At 55.0% G+C, this 23,253-nt stretch overlaps 1 protein-coding gene across 2 annotated transcripts in view; it reads right to left on the bottom strand.

Moving 5' to 3' along the window:
- The window catches only part of ADAM12 (ADAM metallopeptidase domain 12), a 322,789-nt gene that overhangs the window by 270,351 nt on the left and 29,185 nt on the right, over positions 1 to 23,253 (bottom strand). For both annotated transcript variants that reach the window (XM_008274836.4, XM_008274835.4), the window contains exon 2: positions 4,422 to 4,519. In XM_008274836.4, the coding sequence (XP_008273058.2) occupies positions 4,422 to 4,519 (98 nt within the window). The remainder of the gene's footprint in view (positions 1 to 4,421; positions 4,520 to 23,253) is intronic.

The raw sequence follows: 23,253 nt of genomic DNA, 5'->3' as shown, positions 1-23,253 counted from the left end.
CCAAAGGCCGTGCAACTGTTCACACCCCCTTGCTGAGGGGAAGCGTCTGTCTCCGAGGCGTGCGTGCGGATGCTGCTCCATCGCGTTCCACGGTGCCCAGGAGGGACAGGAGGCAGACAGCTTGTGCTTGACAAGGACAAGAGGCTGCCAGGTCCCCGCCTGCCCCAGGCCCACCTCCTCCTGGACCTCCACTCTTGCAGCGCGAGGGTGGCAGTGATGGCTTGGTTCTCGACTGCTGAAGATCCCATTCGGAGAAGCCTCAAACCCGGTGAGACAGAGAAACACGCCCATGTTTCTACGCATTTTTCTCAACTGTGTGTGTTCTTTAAAATCACCTGGCGGCATCTTTAGAAGGGAAGATGGCTCTGCCTTCCCCAAACCAATGAAATCGTCCCTAACCCTGGGCATTGGACACCAGACACTGTGACAGGAATCCAGGAAACGCTGATATGTGGCCAGAATGGGGAGCAGCGTGCATGCCGGGAGCCACCGACGCCCTGAGAACCAAAAGTAGTGGGCAGCAGCCCCCCCCACCGATGCAGCCAGGCTCATCCCTTGGGGTCTCACCCACCGGCAGGAACAGCCCCACTGAGTCTCCCTTCACTGTTGGCCCACCTCCCTCCACCACCCACAAGCAGGGTCTGAGCTGCCCGCCTCTCCCAGGCAGTTGCTCCAGCCCCCTTCCCACCCTCTTTGTTTCCGCCCCAAATCTCTCTGCAGGGCCAACTCTCACTCCCCCAGGCGCAGAGCCCCAGGGTACCCACCCCTTCCTGTCCTACCCCATCAGGACCCTGCTGACCTCTGCATGCACTCCCCTCTCCCTCCTCTGTTCCAGCCTTGGGCTCTCTGTCCCTCGTCCTGGATGCTCGTCCCCACGTCTCTGCACGGCTGGCTCACCTGTCATGTCATCCAGGGCAGATGTCACCTCCCCAGAGAGACCTTTCGTGACCATGCTTGGGCAGAGATTGGCTCCAGGAGCAAGCACCAAGTCTGGCTCATCATAGGCGTGGCGTGAACGTTTGGGAAGCAGTGGGGAACCCCGGGGAACCGTCCTGCTCTTTAAGCCCTAAATGCTTCTGGGGAGGCGACGGGTTCAGCCTGCAGACTGCACGCGTGGCCTCCTCTGATTCCTCAGAGTGGGTGATGGCAGGGGTGAGTGGGGACGGGTGCAGCCCACACCTGTGGCCCGTGGGGTGTTGAGTGACAGTGGCCACACCTTTCTCGCCTCGCTGGGAGGAGGCGGCCTCCAGGCTGTGGACAGAGATTCACCACTGAAACTCGGGCACAACCGTGAGCACCAGATCTGAGGCCAACTCCGGCAAACTGCCCAGAGGGCAAACAGAGGCAACCGCCCTGCAGTTCCAGCCGCGGCCCTGGGTTCCAGCGGCATTCCCGATGCAGACAGAAGCGGCATGGAGAACATCCTAAGGAACAAGGGAGCCCCTCTCAGGAAGGCTGTGCGTGTCCCCTCTGGGGAGGAACAACTGTGAAAACTGAGCCCGACGGTTTGGCCAGGAGAGGAGGAGCCGCCCTCGGCCGCGTTCTGGACGCTGACGTCCATGTTCTACGGATCGATGTTCTCTCTGTGGGAGCAGGAGGACCCCTGTGGGAAATCTGGAACCTACTGCTCCCAAGCCATGCACATCTGTCCACCTGTCTGTCTGTGTCCGTCCCATCTCCCGTGCCCCAGCCACACCCGCTCCTCCTTGCTCCTTGCACTTCGCAGGCCTGCTCTTCAGTACTTAAAATGGTTAAAACTTAAAAAGGTTAAAGGCTGTCACCCTGTTCCCCTCTGTGGAGGGCCTTCCCGTTAACCCATCCGAACACGGCCTCCGCGTGCGTCCCCTTCCCGTTAACCCATCCAAACACGGCTTCCGCGTGCGTCCCCGGGGACTCGGGCTGGCAAACACGGAGCACGTCTGGATTTACTGCACTTCCGTCTTCCTCACTGGGATGTACATCGCAGGGGGCAGGAAGCCCCGTGGCCCTCCTCCGCTGCCGGACGCCTGGCACCTGGCGGTCACAGGTGCCCAGTTAGAAGCTGGCTACGAAGCAGCAGGGGGTAAGGCAGCCTTGTGAAAGCCCGCAGTCTGAGCTGTAACAGGCACCGCTGTGTGCAAACGTATTCATTAATGTGACCGTGCTCTGTCTACCTGAGGACACACGGTGCAGATCTGGTTTCAGACTAAAACCTTATCTGTTACTGACAGGGAGACACACATATGTACACCATCGGCTGGAGCACACATCTGCTCCACAGAGAATCCCAGCAAACCTCCTCGTGCACCCTTCCTTGGCAGTGATCCAACAAACACGAGGACGTGCTGTAATTACGCAGTCCCGATGCGGAAGCCACGGGCTCTGCCCTGGGCCGGGCCCCACGGTGGCACTGTTCCCAACTCACCCGGGCCACGTTCCCCTAAACGCCGGGGACTGCAGTCAGGTTAGCACAGCAGGCACCACCCACACGGTTCTCACCCTGGAGGGAGTCTCCCAGAGGAGCCGGGACATGTACCAGAGAACAGGGGTTGTTTTCCACCAAAACAGTGCCCGTGGCCCACAGCCACCACGGGGAGCCTGTCCAGTGGGGGTGTCCCGTCCACTCCAGCATTCCTGGTGGCACCTGCAGGATGGGGGGGTGGCAGCTGGAGGGCAGAGACCAGCACGTGCCCGGCCTGCTCCGCACCCCGAGCAAGCCCATAGCCCTCGGCCGCGCGTTGCTCCGAGTCTCCCCCAGCCAGGGTTGCAAGCTCAGCGCTAGCACACGAAGGTTGCATTTGATAAACTACAATTTAGGTGTGAATATGTCAACATGGGACTTCAGTATTGCATGTGGGGACACACTTACAATAAATCATCATTTATCTGAAACCCACATTTAGCTGGGCCTTCTTCCTTGCATTTACCACATCGGGCAGCTCTACCCTCAGGGAAAGTCCCTCAATGGCTCCCAGCTCCGAACTGCCCCAAAGTTTCACATCATTAGTACTTATCATGTTTTAAGTAGTCATTTTCATTGTAAAACGGCTCACTCCTCTTGTTCTGTATCTATCGTGTTGAGTCTGATTTTGAGGATTGGTGACATAATGACATTTTTTCTTTTTTTTTTTTTTTTTTTTTTTGACAGGCAGAGTGGACAGTGAGAGAGAGAGACAGAGAAAGGTCTTCCTTTTTGCTGTTGGTTCACCCTCCAATGGCCTCCATGGCCAGCGCTGCGCTGATCCGAAGGCAGGAGCCAGGGGCTTCTCCTGGTCTCCCAAGGGGTGCAGGGCCCAAGCACCTGGGCCATCCTCCACTGCACTCCCTGGCCACAGCAGAGAGCTGGCCTGGAAGAGGGGCAACCGGGACAGAATCCAGCACCCCAACTGGGACTAGAACCTGGTGTGCCGGTGCCGCAGGTGGAGGATTAGCCTATTGAGCCATGGTGCTGGCCAAAATTTTCTTTAATATCTCAAGTTTTTCCTCAGATAGGACAATGCTTGACTTGTACGTTATATATTCAATTTACAGCAGGCTTTGTGAGGCCGAAACGTCTTAAAAAGCGAAGCTCTGACATTTGGTTCCTTTCATGAAACCACCGACCTTTCGAGGGCTCAGTTCCAAACTCCAACTCTCCAGAAAATAAATTAATGATGTAAATCAGCGCATCACTGCTCACATAAAAGCAGCCCACTGCCACCCCCCAGAAAGCTACAAAGGATTTTCATAATCTCAACTGATCTTTAAAAAAACCTGTTTTATATTACAAAAAAAATCTAAAAATAGTTCTACATAGCACAGGGACAAATCCATCATCTGATCTCTCCAAAGAGCTCATGTTTCTATAGATTTTATCACTTTCCAACTGTTCCTACAAGTTCTGAAATTTAAGAAGTCCTGTCAATTTTGGCAGATAAAACTCACCAAAATATTAAATTTACTACCAGAATTTCATGTATTTTATATTATGCTTTTATATCATAGCAGGCTCAGATCAAATGCGTCAAACAAAGTTTAGACTGTATTAAAATGCATTACAAATATTTCTTTTAAGTTGCATAAATGTTTCTACCAATAGGCAATCCAAAAAATCAAAATGTTGCTTACACAGACATAAACATAGGCAAACACCCATCACTCAGGAAAACGGAACATGGAAGTGTTGGTGTGTCTCGAAGAACTCGTGTATCTGGAAGTATAATCCCTGGTATTTGTGTGAAAATTAATTTTCAATAGACACACAGAGTGCCAGCCCAAGCCTCAGAACAGTCACCTTCAAGTCGGCTCGCATCAGGAAAGAGTGCTCATTCTCCAAGGTAACGGTAGCACTGCAGTGGGTTAGGACAGAACCCGATCCAAGAATTGCACCACCGTTAATGCGATTTTCAACAGTCAGCAGCCTCAACGCGGTGGAGACAGACAAGCAAGCAAACAACCCTGACCTGCGTGCGGATGCTCTCTGCCGGGATCCAGCGGTCTCTGCTCCAAAGGGAGGCGCTGACGACTTCGGGGGCCGCTCCCTGCTCCCCTGAGCTCACCCCTGCAAGAAAAGGAAACCAGCCCATTTGTCGCTCGGCTCAGCAAGAGTTTGGCATCACAGGCTTTTACGCAAATGGCACAGTGAACATATTTGAACGCTGAATGAGCCCAGAGAAGCACTATAATCCCTTAAATCACTGTAAGTGTTAAACGCATGAATTCTCCGTCAATCTAGCTGTTAAAATTGTGTAGCTTAAAGAAAACAAAAGTTAATTTTTTTTTCCTCCAGGCCCAGTGACACGTGCTGGGCTATTATCATGGTCAAGGTACATAATTCACTCCCTGAAGCAACAAAAATGTACAAGCAGTGACTTTTTAAGTGATGAATTAATGCCTTCCTTAAGATCAGCTCTCTATAAAAAGTCTCGAGGCTTTAGCTGTATTAAAGTCTAAATCCATTACTTAAGTCCCAGGGAATCTGTTAAACACAATGCCAATTCTCCTCTCTGTACTTACAAAGTCTAATTTTATATGCTTCAGTAAGTGATTCTATAGACAAAATTAATTTGCCAGTTCAGACCGACTAGACTGGTTTATGTAAAAAAAAAAAAAAGTCACTCAATAAGCGATCACATGGTCTCGTTTCTCGGGCTGCCGTGGAACCGGTGAAAGCGCCGTCGCGGTCCAGCCCAAAGGGAAAGTACAGCACTTTCTCCTCCGCAGGGTGCGCCGCTTTTTCATGAGCGCCCCACTCCTCTGGCCTCGCGCTCCGGGGCGGCCACAGCCCGCCCCTCGTGGGTAAGGGAAGGGACACGTTCCCGCGCGTTACTCCCATTTCTTCAACCAGGACTCCTAATTTTCAGACCTGAGTCATAACGGCACAGTGTTAAGTTACTAAAGACTTCACATTCACGGTGCACAAACGGTGCTGAAATTTTAACCCCAGACATTTTATAATTCCCCCAACACTCTTAAATCCACGCCGGTTTATCATTCTCCATGTGGAAGCCTGCACTTATGTTCAGGTGACTAAAGGCCTAGGACCAGAGTACTGACCGTCTGCACGGCCTTTCCAGGAACTTCTCAAACTGGGCACAGGGCACCGAAAGTCCCATGGAACCGGGATGGATGGGAAGCTGGGAGAGTGGCCCACGGCAGAGAGGCAGGCCGGGAGAAGGTGAGGACAGGGAGCCAAGCTGGGTATGGCCATGGGCGCTTCCCAGGAGCAGGGTGGGCCAGGTCTTCAGGGATGAGGGCCCTGGCTGCAGGTGGCGACCTCTGTGGACATCTGCGGAGGACTGCCCGGAGCTGCAGGGACCGGGCCGTCTGGATGCCTGGAGCTGCAGGGACCGGGCCGTCTGGATGCCCGGAGCTGGAGGGACCAGACCGTCTGGGTGCCCGGAGCTGGAGGGACCGGGCCATTTGGATGCCCGGAGCTGGAGGGACCGGGCCATCTGGATGCCCAGAGCTGGAGGGACCGGGCCATCTGGATGCCCAGAGCTGGAGGGACCAGGCCATCTGGATGCCCGGAGCTGCAGGGACTGGACCATCTAGGTGCCCGGAGCTCCAGGGACCGGGCCATCTGGATGCCCAGAGCTGGAGGGACCGGGCCATCTGGGTGTCCAGAGCTGCAGGGACGGGGCCGTCTGGGTGCCCGGAGCTGGAGGGACCGGGCCGTCTGGGTGCCCGGAGCTGCAGGGACCGGGCCGTCTGGGTGCCCGGAGCTGCAGGGACCGGGCCGTCTGGGTGCCCGGAGCTGCAGGGACCGGGCCGTCTGGGTGCCCGGAGCTGGAGGGACCGGGCCGTCTGGGTGCCCGGAGCTGCAGGGACGGGGCTGTCTGGGTGCCCGGAGCTGCAGGGACCTGGGAATCTGGGTGTCCGGAGCTGGAGGGACCGGGCCATCTGGGTGCCCGGAGCTGCAGGGACCGGGCCGTCTGGGTGCCCAGAGCTGCAGGGACCGGGCCGTCTGGGTGCCCGGAGCTGGAGGGACCGGGTCGTCTGGGTGCCCGGAGCTGGAGGGACCGGGCCGTCTGGGTGCCCGGAGCTGGAGGGACCGGGCCGTCTGGGTGCCCGGAGCTGCAGGGACCGGGCCGTCTGGGTGCCCGGAGCTGCAGGGACCGGGCCGTCTGGGTGTCCGGAGCTGCAGGGACGGGGCCGTCTGGGTGCCCGGAGCTGCAGGGACCTGGGAATCTGGGTGCCCGGAGCTGCAGGGACGGGGCTGTCTGGGTGCCCGGAGCTGCAGGGACTGGGCCGTCTGGGTGCCCGGAGCTGGAGGGACCGGGCCGTCTGGGTGCCCGGAGCTGGAGGGACCGGGCCGTCTGGGTGCCGGGAGCTGCAGGGACGGGGCCGTCTGGGTGCCCGGAGCTGCAGGGACCGGGCCGTCTGGGTGCCCGGAGCTGGAGGGACCGGGCCATCTGGGTGCCCGGAGCTGCAGGGACCTGGGAATCTGGGTGCCCGGAGCTGCAGGGACGGGGCCGTCTGGGCCACCAGCGACATGGAGGTCCCGCGGCCGTGAACCTCCTCCCTGGGCTGCGCTCCTGCCTTTGTGGAAAGGGCTTGGGGTGGAGCAACTTGCGCACCTCCCCCGCGCCGCGTGGTGACCGACTCACTGCTGACTCGCGGACTCCCTGCTGCACCCTGAGCCGCCTGCGCTGTGCTGCCCTACACCTGACGCGCCCATTCCAGAAGCCCGTTCTTTCTGCTTCAGGCCGGCCCCTCCGAACGCCACCTGGAGCCAACCGCCTATGCTTGCACTGCTGGTACCTTCACCCCATAAACCCACCTCTGCCCCTCGGCTCTCTGGGCGCCGTGCATCTGAGGGCAGGGTGCAGGTAAAGCCGCCACTGTGACTTGCATTCCTGCCCTGGGAGAGAAATGTCCCAAGGAATGCGGCCAGTTCCAAGAGCAGCCTGTGTTAGGAAGCCAGGACCACAGGACACCATGACCTTCCTGTCCGTCAAAGGTGATTAACTGTTTTGAAGATGTAATTATTTATTTGAAAGGCAGAGTTACAGAAAGAGAGAGAGAAGTCTTCCATCTGCTGGTTCACTCCACAAATGGCCACAATGGCCAGAGCTGGGCCAATATGAAGCCAGGAGCTTCTTCTGGGTCTCCCATGTGGGTGCAGGGGCCCAAGCACTTGAGCCATCTCCCACTGCTTTCCCAGGCCACAGCAGAGAGCTGGACCAGAAGAGGAGCAGGGGGGACTCCAACCAGTGCCCATATGGATGCTGGCGCCACAGGCGGAGGCTTAACCTGCTACATCACAGCACCAGCCCCACGATTTCAAAATTTAAAAATCTTTACAAAATCAGGCTGACAAAGGAAGGAGTGGCTGGGAAGAGAACTTTGAGGGACAGGGGTGAGGAGACTGAAGCTGAGCCTTGAGGGGGAGAACCACAGACCCCTGCCGAGCTGTGGGAGGGAGGAGCAGCCGGGTCCAACCAACGGAGTTGTTCTCGAAGCTTCGCCAAGGCCTGGGCCTCCTGCTCAGGACCCCTGAGATTCACATTTGGAATTTACAGAAACAGAGTGGGTTCTGATCCAGTTAAACAGCCCCTGCAGAGCCAGCCTGGAGACGGCAATTACTGAACTTCTGAGCCGGCTGGCTTGTCATTTGAATTGGATTAAGGCAGCTGCGAAATACCAGCAATTATGGAGTGCAATTGGGAGACCCATCCCAACTTTCCCCTCCACCACCAGAAACCGCTCCAGGTGCCAAGAGTCCCCATGGCCGGCCTTGTCACCTTCGAAAAGTCAGGTGAAGTGGCCAGCAATGGCCTTGGCAATCCCCTCCCCGCAAACAAACCGGCTGAATTACAAGCTGCTCCCGGCAAGTCGCAAGCTCCCAGCACAAGTGAATGGTTGAACAGCTGAGCAGTGCACTGTGCGGCCGGCTGTCCAATGAGATGGGGAGGGGGGGGGGCTCTAAGACGGGGGCCCTATGTCGCCTGCCACAGCCCCAGCAAGGGTGGGGACAGGGTGATCTCAATGAAAGGCCCCGAAGGTTTCCGTGCAGGCCACAGACACTAGGAGGCTGAGGCCGGGCAGCTGTCTGTCTCAGGAGGGAGACAGTGCGCGACATCCCAGCTTCTAGGGGAACCACTGGGCGTGCCATACTACCGGGCCGGCCACGGCAGGCTCCACGCCCTGACCCGGGGGCCTCACGGAGGCTCAGCCGGGCCTGCCCACACCCCACGGACAGAGCATCCTCCATCCGTGGGGCTGCTGCGACCCAGGCTCTCGGGCTGTTCAGTTTTCCGCAGGCGAAACCTTCCCGCCACCGAACGCTTCCCTTTTCACCCACATATCCCAGCATCTCGAGCCAAAAGAAGGACTTTGTGGCTTTCCAGTTCTCCGAGAGACATTATTTCTAAAACTTCCCAGGAGAATGGAGAGGCGGCCGGGCCAGCGCTTGCAGAGCGTTGTGCAACCTTTTTAAGAACTTGAGTAACTGCACTGTTTGCTGAGTGCAGATTTTGTTATCTATGTGCACGGCTAATGAAGCCGTCTCTCAGCTTTTTAATTGGTTGCACAATATCCCCCTGCAGCATCTGTAGTCGGCGACTCCTGCCTGTGAGCTTTGCTTATGCACTTATACGCTGGTATTTCTTTCAGATGATGCAAATAAAAATTTTATTTGTGCTGCGTGGATAGACAGAATAGATTATACACAGCTGTGACATATCAGAGTGCACTTTATGGAGTGATCTTGTTGACAAATCATAAAAGCAGATCCTGCCCGATGCATACATTCAAAAGATATGACCTTGTAAAATACACAGCGTGCATGCGTTTTGTTTTTCATAATATATGTTTGGACATCAACGAAACTCAGTTGCCTAAAAGAGAATGTGGATAACTAGTCTTGGGGAGGCACTTCCAGTGTTTGCTATTGGGTAACCTGCTTGCCGCTGACCAATGGCCGGTTTGGATCAGCTCACACTGGAAGAAAGCACAGTAGGGATTTCAGTTTCTAGCACCGTTGCCTCTGTGCCATTCCCTCTGCCTTCCCACGGGATCTGTGTGTTCCCTTTGCTTGCTTCGTCTTCTGGGTTTGACATCTTCAGCCCTGACAAAGGCTGGCTAAGAAGCAAGCTACAGGCCCGGTTCCTCAGGCCAGAATCTTTGCAGCAATGGCTTTTAAGATGACAGAAAAGCCGGCAAAGATGACATCCCCTCCCCCAACACAGCGACTGTAGATCCTCCCCGACGTGAGTCATCCAGGGCCCGGCTGCCTGCACGCGTCCTGCCCCGTTCTTGCTCCAGCCCACACTACTCTGGCCAGCTCACGAAGGGCAGTGCTAGGGGAGAGGACCAGGTTCACATCACCCTGACGCCCGCTCCCCAGAGTCGAGGACTGATGGCTCTGCTCTGAGGTGCACACAGGGATGGGGGACGTCGTGGAGCCGCGAGACCCGCCCCCATCCTGACTGACTGCCCTGCATCGAAGTCTGCCGGTGGGGTCCCACCCGCACAAGCTGAGAACCACACTGTCCCCCCTCACCCTGCCCGAGCGTTCAGGAAGCTCCGACACGTTAAAGCAACGCGGGCTTTCAGAAGGCTCGGCGGCTGGAGCCAGTCTAGGCGTTCAGCATCCGAGCTGCTGGGCCGTGAGGCAGGGATTGTCTGGGTCGCGCTCCCGGGGTGCAAACCACAGCTACACACTCACGGCTAGAAGACGCCAGCTTTAGCTCTAAGTTGACGTCCACGGCCACTGGAGAAAGACTGTGCTGAGATCAGCGGAGACTCAAACATCACACCTGGAGCTCTGGCTTTACAGGGAAATGATTCCCAACCCCTCCTAGAGCTAAGGCCTGGCAATCAATCCGAGCTGGCAAATCAGGACTGCGATAAATATTCTTTCGAAAATCTGATGGGAGAAAAGCTGAGCTGCAAAGGCCCCAGAAGTGCATCGTTTTTATTGTCCCAAACATCCAAGACCGAAAGAAAACTTTGGTGAGCTGAGCGACTGTTTTCTGGCCATAGGATGGTGATGCTCTTATAACAACAGAAGATTTCCTTGGCCCAGCTTCACGTCTTCGATCTTTAAGAACAACACCATTCTCTCCTCTCATCTGCACATTCTCTCCGTGGAAAAGGGTGATACCATTTTAAAACCACAGAGCTCAAGAATCCTCAACAGAACCAGAGGCAAACGTTAACCTGAGAAGAGTAACTGCACAGTGGAGAGAACTTTCACACCGTCTGCAGCCCCACGAGCAGAATCCCCATCAACAGTGGTGAGGCAGGGGCTGGCACACACCCTGGACACGATGGGCTGCGAGTGGCAGTTTACGTCTGCGGGCTTCTTCCCCGAGCCCATCACCGTGGTCTAGTCTTTTTTTTTTTTTTTTTTTTTTTTTGACAGGCAGAGTGGACAGTGAGAGAGAGAGATAGAGAGAAAGGTCTTCCTTTGCCGTTGGTTCACCCTCCAATGGCCGCCGTGCTGCAGCCGGTGCACCGCGCTGATCCGATGGCAGGAGCCAGGTGCTTTTCCTGGTCTCCCATGGGGTGCAGGGCCCAAGCACTTGGGCCATCCTCCACTGCACTCCCTGGCCACAGCAGAGAGCTGGCCTGGAAGAGGGGCAACGGGGACAGAATCCGGCGCCCCAACCGGGACTAGAACCCGGTGTGCCGGCACCGCTAGGCAGAGGATTAGCCTAGTGAGCCGCGGCGCCGGCCCGTGGTCTAGTCTTGAGACAAATCCCCAAGACGTGGTGCGTCCTGAAACTGGCAAAGCTCTCAAAAGCCAGGATGATCCGACACAAGAGCCCTAGGACACGTGACAGCTACACGTACGGGGGTCCTGGGTGGGACTGGGGGCCCGATAATGCTCACCAGGAGAGCACCAAAGAACAATGAGTGAGAATAAACTGAATCCCAAATGTTACGCCAAAGCCGCTTCATTGATAATAGCCACAGCAAGGTAAGACGTCTCAGGAGCAGGGAGCTGGAGTGCAGCGCACAGTCAGCCCTCCGTGTTTTTGGGTTCTACAGACGCAACTAACTGCTGATCAAAAATATCTGAAAAATGTGTCTGCCCCATAGAGACCTCTGCTGCCATCGAGCCCTACACAATACAGCAATTCCCCAGAGCCCACGCGATGCCCAGAGTAAGTATTGTAAGTCACCCAGAGATGACCGCACACAGGAGGATGTGTGGAGGATCTCTGAAGAGTCTACACTGTTGTACACAGGCGCTTGAGTAGCCAAGGTGCCTGGGACCAGGCTGGTGTTGTGGCACAGCAGGTTAAGCCTCTGTCTACAATGCCAGATCCCCTACAGGAGCGCCGGTTCGAGTCCAGGCTGCTCCGCTTCTGATCCAGCTCTCTGCTGCTGCACCCAGGAAAGCAGCGGGGGATCCCAGCCCAGGTGCTTGGACCCTGGAACCCCGTGGGGGATCCAGATGGAGTTTCTGGGTTCTGGCTTCCGCCTTGCCCGGTCCTGACGGTTGTGGCCACGTGGGGACTGAACCAACAGATGGAAGATCTCCTTCTCTTTGCCTGGTCTCTGTCACTCTGCCTTTCAAACAAACTAAGTCTTAACAAACAAACAAACAAACAAAGATTTCTGGGGCTAATGCCCTCCAGAGACTGAGGACCAACCACACCTGGAAAGTATCTGGACTGCCTTGGACCACCTACTCCAGCCTCCAAGCTGCTCGATCCATTTAAACAAAACCTAGAAACTAAGTCTATTAATTATCATTTTCCAAATGTCATGGGAATGTTGTGAGGATAATCATCCTTCCCTGGACCTCCCCAGCGTCAAGAGATTCAGAGACGCTGGCTCTCACTCGGGACTCCAACCATCAGCAGACTGGGGTGCTCGCCCTGCACCTCCCTCCCAACACTGCCACTTGGTCAGATGAAAGAGAAAGAAGAGGCAGTATTTGCAGTCCAGCTAAAAGCATAAAGAAGTCTGGGTGCCCTCGACTATAAAGAAGGCAGAAGTGTAAGAAAATAGTTGATCCTTAAGCCATTGAGAAGTCTCTCCAGAACATGCAAGAGAACACGGAAACAAGTTGAGACGAAAGCTTGAACGCGCTTGCGAGTCTGGCTGCGAAGCTCTAGAACGGGGGAGGAGGGAAAGGGGGACGCACCGCTCGGTTTGCAAAGGGGACATCGAGTGACCACCACACAGACACAGTGATAACCCGGTGTGGAAACAGAACCTAGAGTGTCTAAGACTGCAGCCAGCCATGCCGGCAGGCTAACCCTGGGACAGCGGACGGGGGCCTGGGACAGGGAAGCAGTCACAAGGCGAGATCTGCACCCACCCCTACTGTGCATGGCCTGGGGCAAAGTGACCCACAGGCCCTGACACTCAGAGCCCGTGGGAGCCAGGCAAGGCCAGGACCAGCATCCACAGTGGTCACCAAGGGGCTCCACTGAGGCCATGGACACAAAAGTCACTGTGGATGCCTTTTAGTTCAGTTTCTCTGTTTCATTTGCTTTTTTTGTTTGTTTGTTTTTAAGTAAGTGTTTGGAAAGAAAGATAGCAAAACACTCTTGTTGGTTTTCTTTGAACACTGGGGCTATGATTCATTATGTTTTACTTCTTTATGTCTGTATTTCTGATTTTTCTATAACCAGCACATAATACTTTTAGGACAGAAAACAATGAACTTCAAGACAAATCAATCATTTGGACTCCTGACTACAAACCCACAGTCTTCCTGGCACCATGGCTACGCAGCCCTGGGCTTGCTAAAGGCAAAGCCCATTTGGAAATAAAAGCAATCAAGTACCCTGGGACAATTGCAATTTTGAGAAGATGTTTTATATGTCATCTTGAAATTCAAACGTAGCTAGTTATAATTTCCATAAGTGTTCCAAGTGAACTCACACCCCAGCACAACTCGTCTCCAACACACAAACCACCTGCCGGCCCACAGTGCCTCCGTCTGTAACGGGCAGAGCAGTCGACGGCGCTAACTCTTTGTCTCTACCACTTCACGGGTCAAGGGGAGCTAATACAAACCCCATACCACGAACTGGGGGGCTCAGCCTCAGCCACAGAGCCCAGCAGGTTCTTCCCCATGTTGTCCAACAACAAATGGCAAGTCCTAGCCCTCTGCATGGGCTTATTTCCAGGAATATAAAGAGAACAGATTTCATGGATTTCACAGATACAGTTCTAAGAAAATAGCTTCTCTCTCGTAGGGACGACATGCTGGTAACACTTCAGGGGAGGTGGGCGGGGGGGTGGGGTTGTCAGAATTCTTCCAAATTTACCTTTCAAGAGATGATTGGGAGGGAAAATGGAATGAAAAAAAATGGACATTAACAGCAAAAGAGCAAGAACGGAACGTAGTTTGTTCCATTCGGTCTGGTAACTATACTAACTGCCGCTGAACGACAATGAGAAATGACCCACTAGGCGCCCCCAGGAAGCCCCGCACCTCTGAAAAGCCCTCACACACCCGCTGCAGCCGCCTCTCCAGCTGCACACCTCCCAGGACTCAGCTCTTGGCCATCTTCGCCTCTGCCCTTGCTGTTCCCCAGAGACCTCATTAATTTTTAAGCCCATGGTCCTGAATCAATATTTTCCCACTGGCCATCTCCCCCAAGTTCAGTCCGTACATAAGATCTACTAGACATGTTAATTTTCAGAATCGGTCACCATGACCACCTCAAATGCAACATGTGTAAACCCCAAGGATTCCATCTCCATCTTCTAGCCAAAGAGCAAAACATTTCCTGTCATTCGCTCCATACTGACACCACTCAACCTTTAAGGAAGCGGCTTGGCCGGGCGACTTCCTCAACACAGTTCCCTTCTCATCACCCAGAGTCCGCAACTCCAGCAGGTGTTTGGTGTTTTGCTCACTTTTGGTTCCTAAAGCCTCTTTTCCTTACTAATGGAACACTTGCAGATACGCTCATCATCTGCAGGCTCTCTGACAGCTGACAGGAGCAGACAGAGAGCAGGGACTTCCATCATGGGACCACAAAAGTGAACGCCTCGAGGCAGCAGGAAGGTGCTCAGGGTGGCTCTGACGGGCGAGTGACGGGCTGCAGAGAGGAGGCAGTGGACGTCCAAGGCAGCTTGGATTTTACTGGAGTGCAGCGGGAAGCCATTCAAGGGTTTGTAATCTGGGCAAATCTGATCTGCATCAGAAAACCTCTCTGCCTAAGAATGGATTGTCTAAAGCCTGGAGGGGAACAGATACATGAGAATTATTAACAGGTCAAAAATGCAGCGTTGATCATAGATGATCCAATAATGCCAAACATCAGCTGGGCACCTGTTTTACAGCCAGCTCCACTCAAATCTTCCACAGTTTCACTGTTTGCACCCAGCAGCAGCCCTAGACTTCTCCCCAGTTAACAGGTGATGTCACGCAGAGCCGTGAAGTCCCTCGTCCGGGGTCGGGGTCACACAATAGTGAAGCCAGGAAGACAACCCACATGGCCAGCTGATGGGGTCTGTGCCCCCAACCCCCTACACACTAGCTGGGAAATGCTCAGATGAAAACTCAAGGTCCTTCCCGAATCATACAAGTTCTGGGACCGCATCTCCCACAGGTGTCTCGCGCCCACTCTGCCGAGACCCCACTGCCCCTTCACACACACAGGGAGGTCCAACCCCGGGCCTGTGCTGGTCCTGCTGCCCAGGAGACTGCTCTCCAGCCTTTGCACGCCCGGATCTGACTCACGTCTCAGCTCGATCGCCCTCTCTCGGACAGGCTGCTCCACGCACAGCCAGCGCCTGGCTCCAGCCCACCACCCTGCCTCGGCCCTTCCGTCCACAGCATTCTCCACTCTCCACCTGCCGGCTCCGTCTCCACCACCCCACTCCCAGTCAAAGACGGCAGGAGTACAGGCAGGGGCCGTGTCTGTCAAACTCACTGCTGCATCCTCATGTGCAGCCAAGTGTCCGCTCAACACGTTTCTAGGAACGTTTCCCCAGCCTTGTGCGAGGAGACGGCAGGGACCCGGGTCCACGCTGGGCTCTCATCTTGGACGCCCTGACCGGTGATTGATTTGTAGCCACTCGGTGGCGTCTGGCCCCGTGCAGGTTGACGCGCAGAACCAAGTCCACATGGGCCTTATTTATACGCCAGAATTCCAATTTACTTATTTTTAATGAGAAGGAACTGCCGAGTCAGCCGGAGTCCTCATCTGAAACACTGTGCTCATTATCTACCCAGCAGGGAGGCCTCCTTGAGAAGCCAAATTAAGACGGGAACAGGGAACCGAGGGGCCGTAACAGACACCGTCATCGCCCAGCCTGCTCCTCGCTCCCCCATCGAGGCCGCACCACAGCCAGCGAGAGCCAGGTGGCCACTTCCGCTCTGAAGTTCACTTTTTGACGGCCTCAGCCCGTTCCTGCAGGCCGGCTCTCCAACGCTCATGAACTCCTGGTGCAGGGACTCCCTCACCTCCATCCCGAACGCTGCTTTCCCGAGGAAAGTGCACGGCGAGTGCTGACGCACAGACCTGGGAGCCCACGTGTTCTGGGGGGAAAAATTCAAAAAGGCAAACGGCCCGACCACAGAAGCCTTTCCTCCGGCCTTCTCCACCTGCTGGGCCTCTCCTGAGACTGGCACTGGGGGACTGAGCGAGACAGGGCGTAAGGCGGGACTCCAAGCAGGGTGAGGGCGAGGGTGACTAGCTCCAGGAGCACCTTGTCCAGTTCTGACGACCCAGGGAGCAGGGGGCCTGTCTGGATGCAGGTGCTGCCACGACTGTTACAACTTTTAGTTTTCTGGCCGTTGGCATCGACGGAATCATGGGAAATCCCAATTTAGTCAGACGGGGAAATCAAAACTACTGCAGCAGGGGACTAGAGTTCTGAGTTCAGAGATGTTTTAATCCTAGTCAGCGCAACACCTACCTATTAGGCACGAATGTTGACTCAGGGACGTTATTAGAGACCCGTCGTTTGCAGTTTTTACAACTGCACGGCGGCTTCACTGTCTTTAAATCCTGGCTTTGTCCCACAGGGAAAGCCGAAACAGTCAGAACTTCAGTTTTTCTTTCTTTTTTTTTTTTTAATTATTTACTTGACAGAGTTAGACAGTAAGAGAGAGAGAGAGAGAGAGAGAGAGAGAGAGAGAGAGAGAGAGAAAGGTCTTCGTTCTGTTGGTTCACCCCCCAAATGGCCGCTACGGCCGGCGCACCATGCGGATCCGAAGCCAGGAGCCAGGTGCTTCTCCTGGTCTCCCATGGGGTGCAGGGCCCAAGTACTTGGGCCATCCTCCACTGCACTCCCGGGCCACAGCAGAGAGCTGGCCTGGAAGAGGGGCAACCAGGACAGAATCTGGCGCCCCAACCGGGACTAGAACCCGGGGTGCCGGCGCTGCAGGCAGAGGATTAGCCTAGTGAGCCTCGGCACTGGCCAAAGTGAACTTGTTTTTAAGTCCATTTGCCACGTTTGGCAGCACCCTTGAATGTACTCATGTCGACTGCCCATTCCTAACTGCTCTGTCTTCTTCCTGATTCATTGATATGAATGAAGCTTTCTGAGAGTCAAGGACATTAAACAGAACTATTTCCAAAACAACACACAAGAAACCCTGCTGGGTCAGAGTCCTCACTCAAGGGAGGTGGCTGGGAGGAGGCTCCTCTGTGCTGCTGGAGAGGAGTGAGTGGGGCCTGGCATCGCAGGTTTCCACGCCGGCAGACACAGCTTCGAGCTCTGCCTCTCCCGGAGGTGGGACCTGTTTGATGGACACGACGAGCCTGCAGTGTTCAACCCAGGAGTAGCAGGAAAACTAAAGGTGATGACAACAAGGGCGAGTGTCACAGCATGGCGGGCTAAGCCACTGCTTGTGACGCTGGCATCCGATACCAGAGGGCTGGCTGGAATCCCAGCTGCTCCACTTCCCTGCTGACGCACCTGAGAAAGTAGCGGAAGATGGGCACGTACTTGGGTACCTGCCACTCACAGGGCAGACATGAAGGGAGTTCCTGGCAGATGGAAGATTCTCTCTCTCTCTCTCTCTCTCTCTCTCTCTCTCAACTTTGCCTTCCAAATAAATACACGAATAAATATTTTTTTTAAAAGTGTGACTGCCGAAATCCTTTGTCCTAAGACCCAGGACGTGGTAGGATTCAGTGAGAAGTTCCCACTACAGAACAAGAAAGGAAAGAAGCATTTTCCGAGCACCTGCTGCCCACGTCCTCACTGCCCAGGAGGAGACCCTTGGATCCTGGCCTCGGGGAGCTGAGAGATGAGTGAAGAAAACTCGAGAACCAGATTTCAGATGAGAAGGTCCATCCAAGACGTCTTCACAAAAGAGGGGCCAACTGCACCAGGCTGGGAAGAGGCACGGCTTGGGTTCTCATGTGAGTGGGGGTGGTGCAGGGCAAGGAAGCCGTCTCACGTGCAGCAGCAGAACAAAGGGCACTTAGGAGAGGGGGCCCCTGGCATCCCTGCTCGGCCCACACAACACGGGAGCAGGCGGCCACGGAGCTCTGAGGAACCCGATCCGCGCCGGGAGAAAGCAGGCAAGGAGCGGAGTCTACACAGAAGTGCGGCAGGCAGCCTGTGTCTGGTCTGCAGGTCAGGATGCCCACATCCCCTACCAGAGCCGGGGTTTCAGAGCTGGCACTGTCTCCAACTCCAACTCCTGCTGACTTCTGCCCTGGGTACCTCCCGCCCCCATGGAAGACCTGGCCAGCCCTGGCTACTGCAGGCATTTAGAGTGAACCAGCAGACAGGAAATCAATCAATCAATCTCTCTCTCACTCTCTCTAATAAAATAAAATAGGAGCATGATGATGTGACCTATGGCTGCGTTCATGCTGTGTTCACGGGGTAGACCGGGGTTTCCCCACCACTGTGCCACATGGACCTCCACACTCACCAAGCTTCGTCACTGAGCAATTTTCTTTGACTGTCACTGTTTATAAGTGCAAACAATGAATTAGGATCCAGAGGAGTTGCCAGATTTAGCAAGCAAAAATAGAATCCTTCCATTGAATCTGAATTTCCCATAAACAATGAATAACATTTTAGCCTAAGTGCACCCACGCAATATTGGGGTATACACCAAGAAGACATTCGCTTGTTGGTCTGAAATCAAGATTTAACAGGGAGTCCTCAGCTGCATCTGGAAGATCTAGGTCCAGACTGCCCTGGATTGCTCACAGGCCCACAAAGCCAAAAAAATGTCAATAAATTCTTAGGAAAATGTTCTACTTTCAAGATTTGAAGTTACCCTGAGAATGCCTTAAACTTAATTATTCTAGATCAATTCAGAACATACAACGATATTTTCAACGGCACAGAATGTGAGAGCAAACAACCCACCGACATATGTGGAAGCCACTGGGGAACACACCTCTTAGCAACAGGATCCTCTTAATCTCCCAGCTTCTCCAACCCAACTGCTGGGAGACAGCGGCTGTGTGTTCCATTCAGGGCTCACTTCCATCTGTCACCGAAGCACATGTCTGGCACGCACTGAAAGCCAAGAGCAGTCTAACAAATATTTCAAAACTGCATTTATATCTTTCTAACACATGGTTTATATACGGATGTAATACCTAGAGAGCTTTTCAGTTCTCAAATAATATCCTGGCTAAAGTACAAGTGATGTCTGCAGCAGACCACAGGACCAAAATTATTCGCTTTTAAAATACGTTCAAGAAGGCTCAGGTTGTGGGAGACAGGGCGCTGCCGCCTATTTGAGGACACAACTGTTATCAAACGGGGGACGGGGATCCAAACACACCTCCTCCCAGCCAAATACGTGCAGAGCTCCTCACAGAGAGTGCAGGCAGCCCCCAGAGCTCCAAGACCAGGATGGAACTGAAGGGTAGAAACTGCCGTTCAAACCTTTGAAAGTTCCTGACACCCTCAATGATTCTGAATATGTCTTAGGTCAGATCTGACAGCACCTACGCCGTCGGGTTCAGCTCTGCGGGTCGGAAGCAGAGAAAGTTCCTGTAACGGAGTTCTCTGCGGGGAGACGGCTGGAGCCACGCTGGCATGCTCCTTCCCCATCTGAACAAAGGTCGGGATGAGTAGTGTTGGAATACAGCTGTTTTGTCTCCAGTGCCAAAAGGGCGTGCATGGGTAGACTCTGATTCTCTCTCTCTCTCTCTCTCTCTCTCTCTCTCTCTCTGTTTTCCACGCAAAGCATGCACACACAGCATCTGCCTCTTATAGAGCAGGCCGTGTCGGCTGCTGGCTGGCCGGTGACGTTCTTGTGAATATCTCAACACCCTCCCTGTTCCCAGGAAGAAAACGCAAGACCTGAAGCAGCCCCAAGGGAGCCGGGTCCGTGAGCCGGCACACGTGCAGCCCACTCATGGATCCAGATGACTTTCCACGAGAGGAGCTGGGTGGGGAGCAAAGAAATTGTCACATCGATTTTCTGTGGAAATTGTGCAATTTATGTTTTTCGGCTTGACAGTATCAGCGCAAATCAGAGCCACATGGCGAGAAACTCTGCTCTCAAAAATACACGTCCGAGCAGATGTCTAGAAGGTCCGCTCAGAGAGGGAGGGAGGGAGAGGAACTCAGGCCCGGGGCAGGGACGGCCACCTGGGTGTTGCCACCGCCACATCATCTGGCCGTTCTGGGAAGGTCCAGCCCCGCAGCGCCTGCGGGAGGAGGCTGCAGGGGGCTGTGTGATCTGGAAGGCTTGTGTGCCAGGCGCTGCACAGTCCACAGTGCTTCCCAAGTGCACATGCACGGAGCTGCTGCAGGGGGCGCCGCAGTGCAGGAGAAGTGAATCTCACCAGGCCAGAGCTCGGACCCTGGCTCACCTGCAGGCCGTGGTCGCCTCACATCCGGAGCCGCTGTGCTCTCAACAGCTGGGCTCCCCCAAAGCCTGGACCCTCTAACCTTGGGCTCTGTCCTGCACAGCACCTTTGCACACTCCTGGCTCCTGTCCGTCTGGGCCATCCACCTGGCCCACCCACTCCAAGGTTGCTTTAGGGTCTGCGTTGTGGTGCAGCAGGTAGAGCCGATCCCTACAATACCGGCTTCCCAGGTGAGTGCCGTCTGGCACCTGGCTGCTCCACTTCTGAACCAGCTCCCTGCTACTGCACCTGAGGCAGCAGCAGCTGGTGGCCAAGTCCTCGGGCCCCTGCCACTCATGTTGAAGACTCAGCTGGAGTTCCGGGCTCCTGGCTTTCAGCCTGGCCCAGCCCAAGGCATTGCAGCCCTCTGGGGAGTGAACCAGCAGATGGAATCTCTCTCTCTCTCCCTCTCTTTTTCACTCTGCCTTTAAAATAAATGATTTTTTTTAAGATTTTATTTTTTTTTTATTTGACAGGCAGAGGCAGAGAGAGAGAGAGAGAAGTCTTCCATCCACTGGTTCACTCCCCAGATGACCTCAATGGCTGGAGCTGTGCCATTCCATAGCCAGGAGCCAGGAGCTTCTTCCAGGTCTCCCATGTGGGTGCAGAAGCCCAAGCACTTGGGCCATCCTCTGCTGCTTTCCCAGGCCATAGCAGGGAGCGGGATCAGAAGTGGAGCAGCTGGGACATGAACCAGCACCCATATGGGATGCTGGCATTGCAGGCGGCAGCTTTAACCACTACACCACAGCGCCATCCCCATAAATAAATCTTTAGAAAATAATAAATCAGTTGCTTGAGTTGCTGTCCCTTGCAAACCACTGTCCTCCCTTCAAGCGCCAGAGACGGAGCTCTTGGGCCTGAGGTCCGGAAGCTGCTTGTTCAGCCCTAAGCTAGCGCGGAGCAGCCCGGGCCTCCTGCACTGCTGTCCCCTGGCTTCCGCGTCCCTGCCTCTGCCTCCACCTAGGCAGATGGGGCCTGGCTGTGAGGAGCTCCTGCTAGCTCTGTCCTCTGTGGCTTCACCCAAATCCAGACAGGCCACCTCCTGTCCTCACTGGACGCCCTGCTGTGTGCGCCAGGGGCGGCCGATCCCTGCCCCATGATGAAGTGCTCCTGCCCTGCACTGGCCTCCCAGCAGCCCCCTCCTGATGTGGAGCCGGCACCCCAGTGTAGGCTGCTACCACCCCCAGGGGAGCCCGCTCCGTGAGTGAGGGACCGTGGTGCCCTCCGTCTGGGCATAGGACCTTGGATGCAGCCCACGCTAGGTGCAGGCACTGAGTGGATGTGACAGAGAGGGATGGGTCCCCGGCTTGTGAGGTGGCAGGCACCAAAACGCTCCCCGGTGATGGTTTGAGTCCAGGGCCCAGGAACACATGGCCAACCCCTTGGCTAAAGAGACAAGGCGTCCCCTTGTCACTGCTTTCCCAGCATCCCTGCTGTCCAGGGAGTCGGCGAGCCCCCTGAGGCTCTAGCTGGCTCCAGGGGTGGTCTACACGTCCTCCGACACCAGCACCCCTCACTCCGGGCCTCTGGACTCAGACCAAAGGAGTGGACCATGCAGATGCTCTCAGGTCACGGGAGGACCAGAGCCCCGCCCCCTCTGCCCTACACAAAGGCTCATTCAGGTCTTCACATCTCTCAGAGGGCCAGACCCACCCGGCCCACAGGACACGAGTGCCCATGGGCAGTGCTGAGATGCAGCGTAAGGTCAGGGCGGACACAAGCTGTTCCCTTCTCGGTTCTCTGCCCCGGGGAAAGTGCACTGGACACCGCGTGGCTGCAGCTGCCCCAGCCTCTGGCCACCCGCCCTTTCTTGTCCACGAGGCGGTCTCTGGCTTAGGGACATCAGCAGACACTATTGTCTGGCCGGAATTGAATAGCATTGCTTTGCTTTCCTTTGATTTATTTTTACAGTATTTATGTCATGTGGTTTCAGCCTTCTATTTATAATATGGAAGCACAATTTCCTTCTTAAATAAATTTAAGCAAGATGTGGAAGCCGACTTAAAGGAACATTGAAGGTAAATTCACAAAATTACTAAGGAAAGCACAGCACAGGTGATACACACCTATGACATGTCCTAAAGGAAACTCCCAAGCAGCACCACATTGGGAAACTTGGGACGATGGGGACTTAGACCACACACAGCCGGCTGTGGGTGCTGATTCGGTGAACACTTAAGGGGTTGGATAGACCAGTGGGGTCTCAGTACACGCAGAGGTGCCATCCTGACTCGGGGTGCGGTACAAGAGCGTGCATTCAAAACAAGACCCCAGCGACTGATTTCACCGGGGGCTGTTTGGTAGATCGGTAGTCTCGGCGACCCCAGGCTTCGAGCCCGCAGTCTCTAACCATCTCCTAAGACGAAAGCACAAAGGTTGCTCTGGCTACGGGCTCGGCCCCTTTGGTGACTCCGCTGGGGTCAGGACAGGCCTCTCTCCTCTGCTCCAGAGCCTCCCGTCCGTCCCCAGGACATACACACACCTCCTGCACTCCAAATACAGCTCGTAGGTTCAAAAGCCCTCATGGCTCGCTCCTCGTCTTCGATGGGTGGGACAGCTGGGTGCAGTGGTGCAGGCTGAGGGAGCCAGCTCACTGCAGCCCAGCAGTTCAGGGCTGTGTTGTTCTGCTCACCAAGAGTCCATACTAAGTTTGGCATCAATCTGGTGACCTCCCCCAAGTGGGGGTACTACCAGGAGGGGGCACCAGCTCAGGCTGGAAACGGAATGAGTCAAAACTCCTGTGCTGATCAAATGAACAGAACGTCGTCGTATGTGTGAGATGTATGGGATGTGAACTCTGATACCAATGATTTCCCAAGCTTGGGAGACCGTTATGCAGCCTGTCAGCTATACGAAGCACCTGCTGAGTGCCAGGCCCTCGGGACCCCAGGTCACACGCTTAGCTCTGAAGACAGCAGGGTTAGACCAGGACAGCAGAGCATCCAGGGACACAGCCCACGGTAATGCGAAGAAAGGCACTGGGGGTGGCAGAGAGAGGACAGTGGTCAGTGACAGAACAAGAGGTGCC

Source organism: Oryctolagus cuniculus, chromosome 15 (genome assembly GCF_964237555.1).
Source record: "Oryctolagus cuniculus chromosome 15, mOryCun1.1, whole genome shotgun sequence".
Classification (NCBI taxonomy): Eukaryota; Metazoa; Chordata; class Mammalia; order Lagomorpha; family Leporidae; genus Oryctolagus; species Oryctolagus cuniculus.
This window is presented reverse-complemented; position numbering and strand designations above follow the sequence as displayed.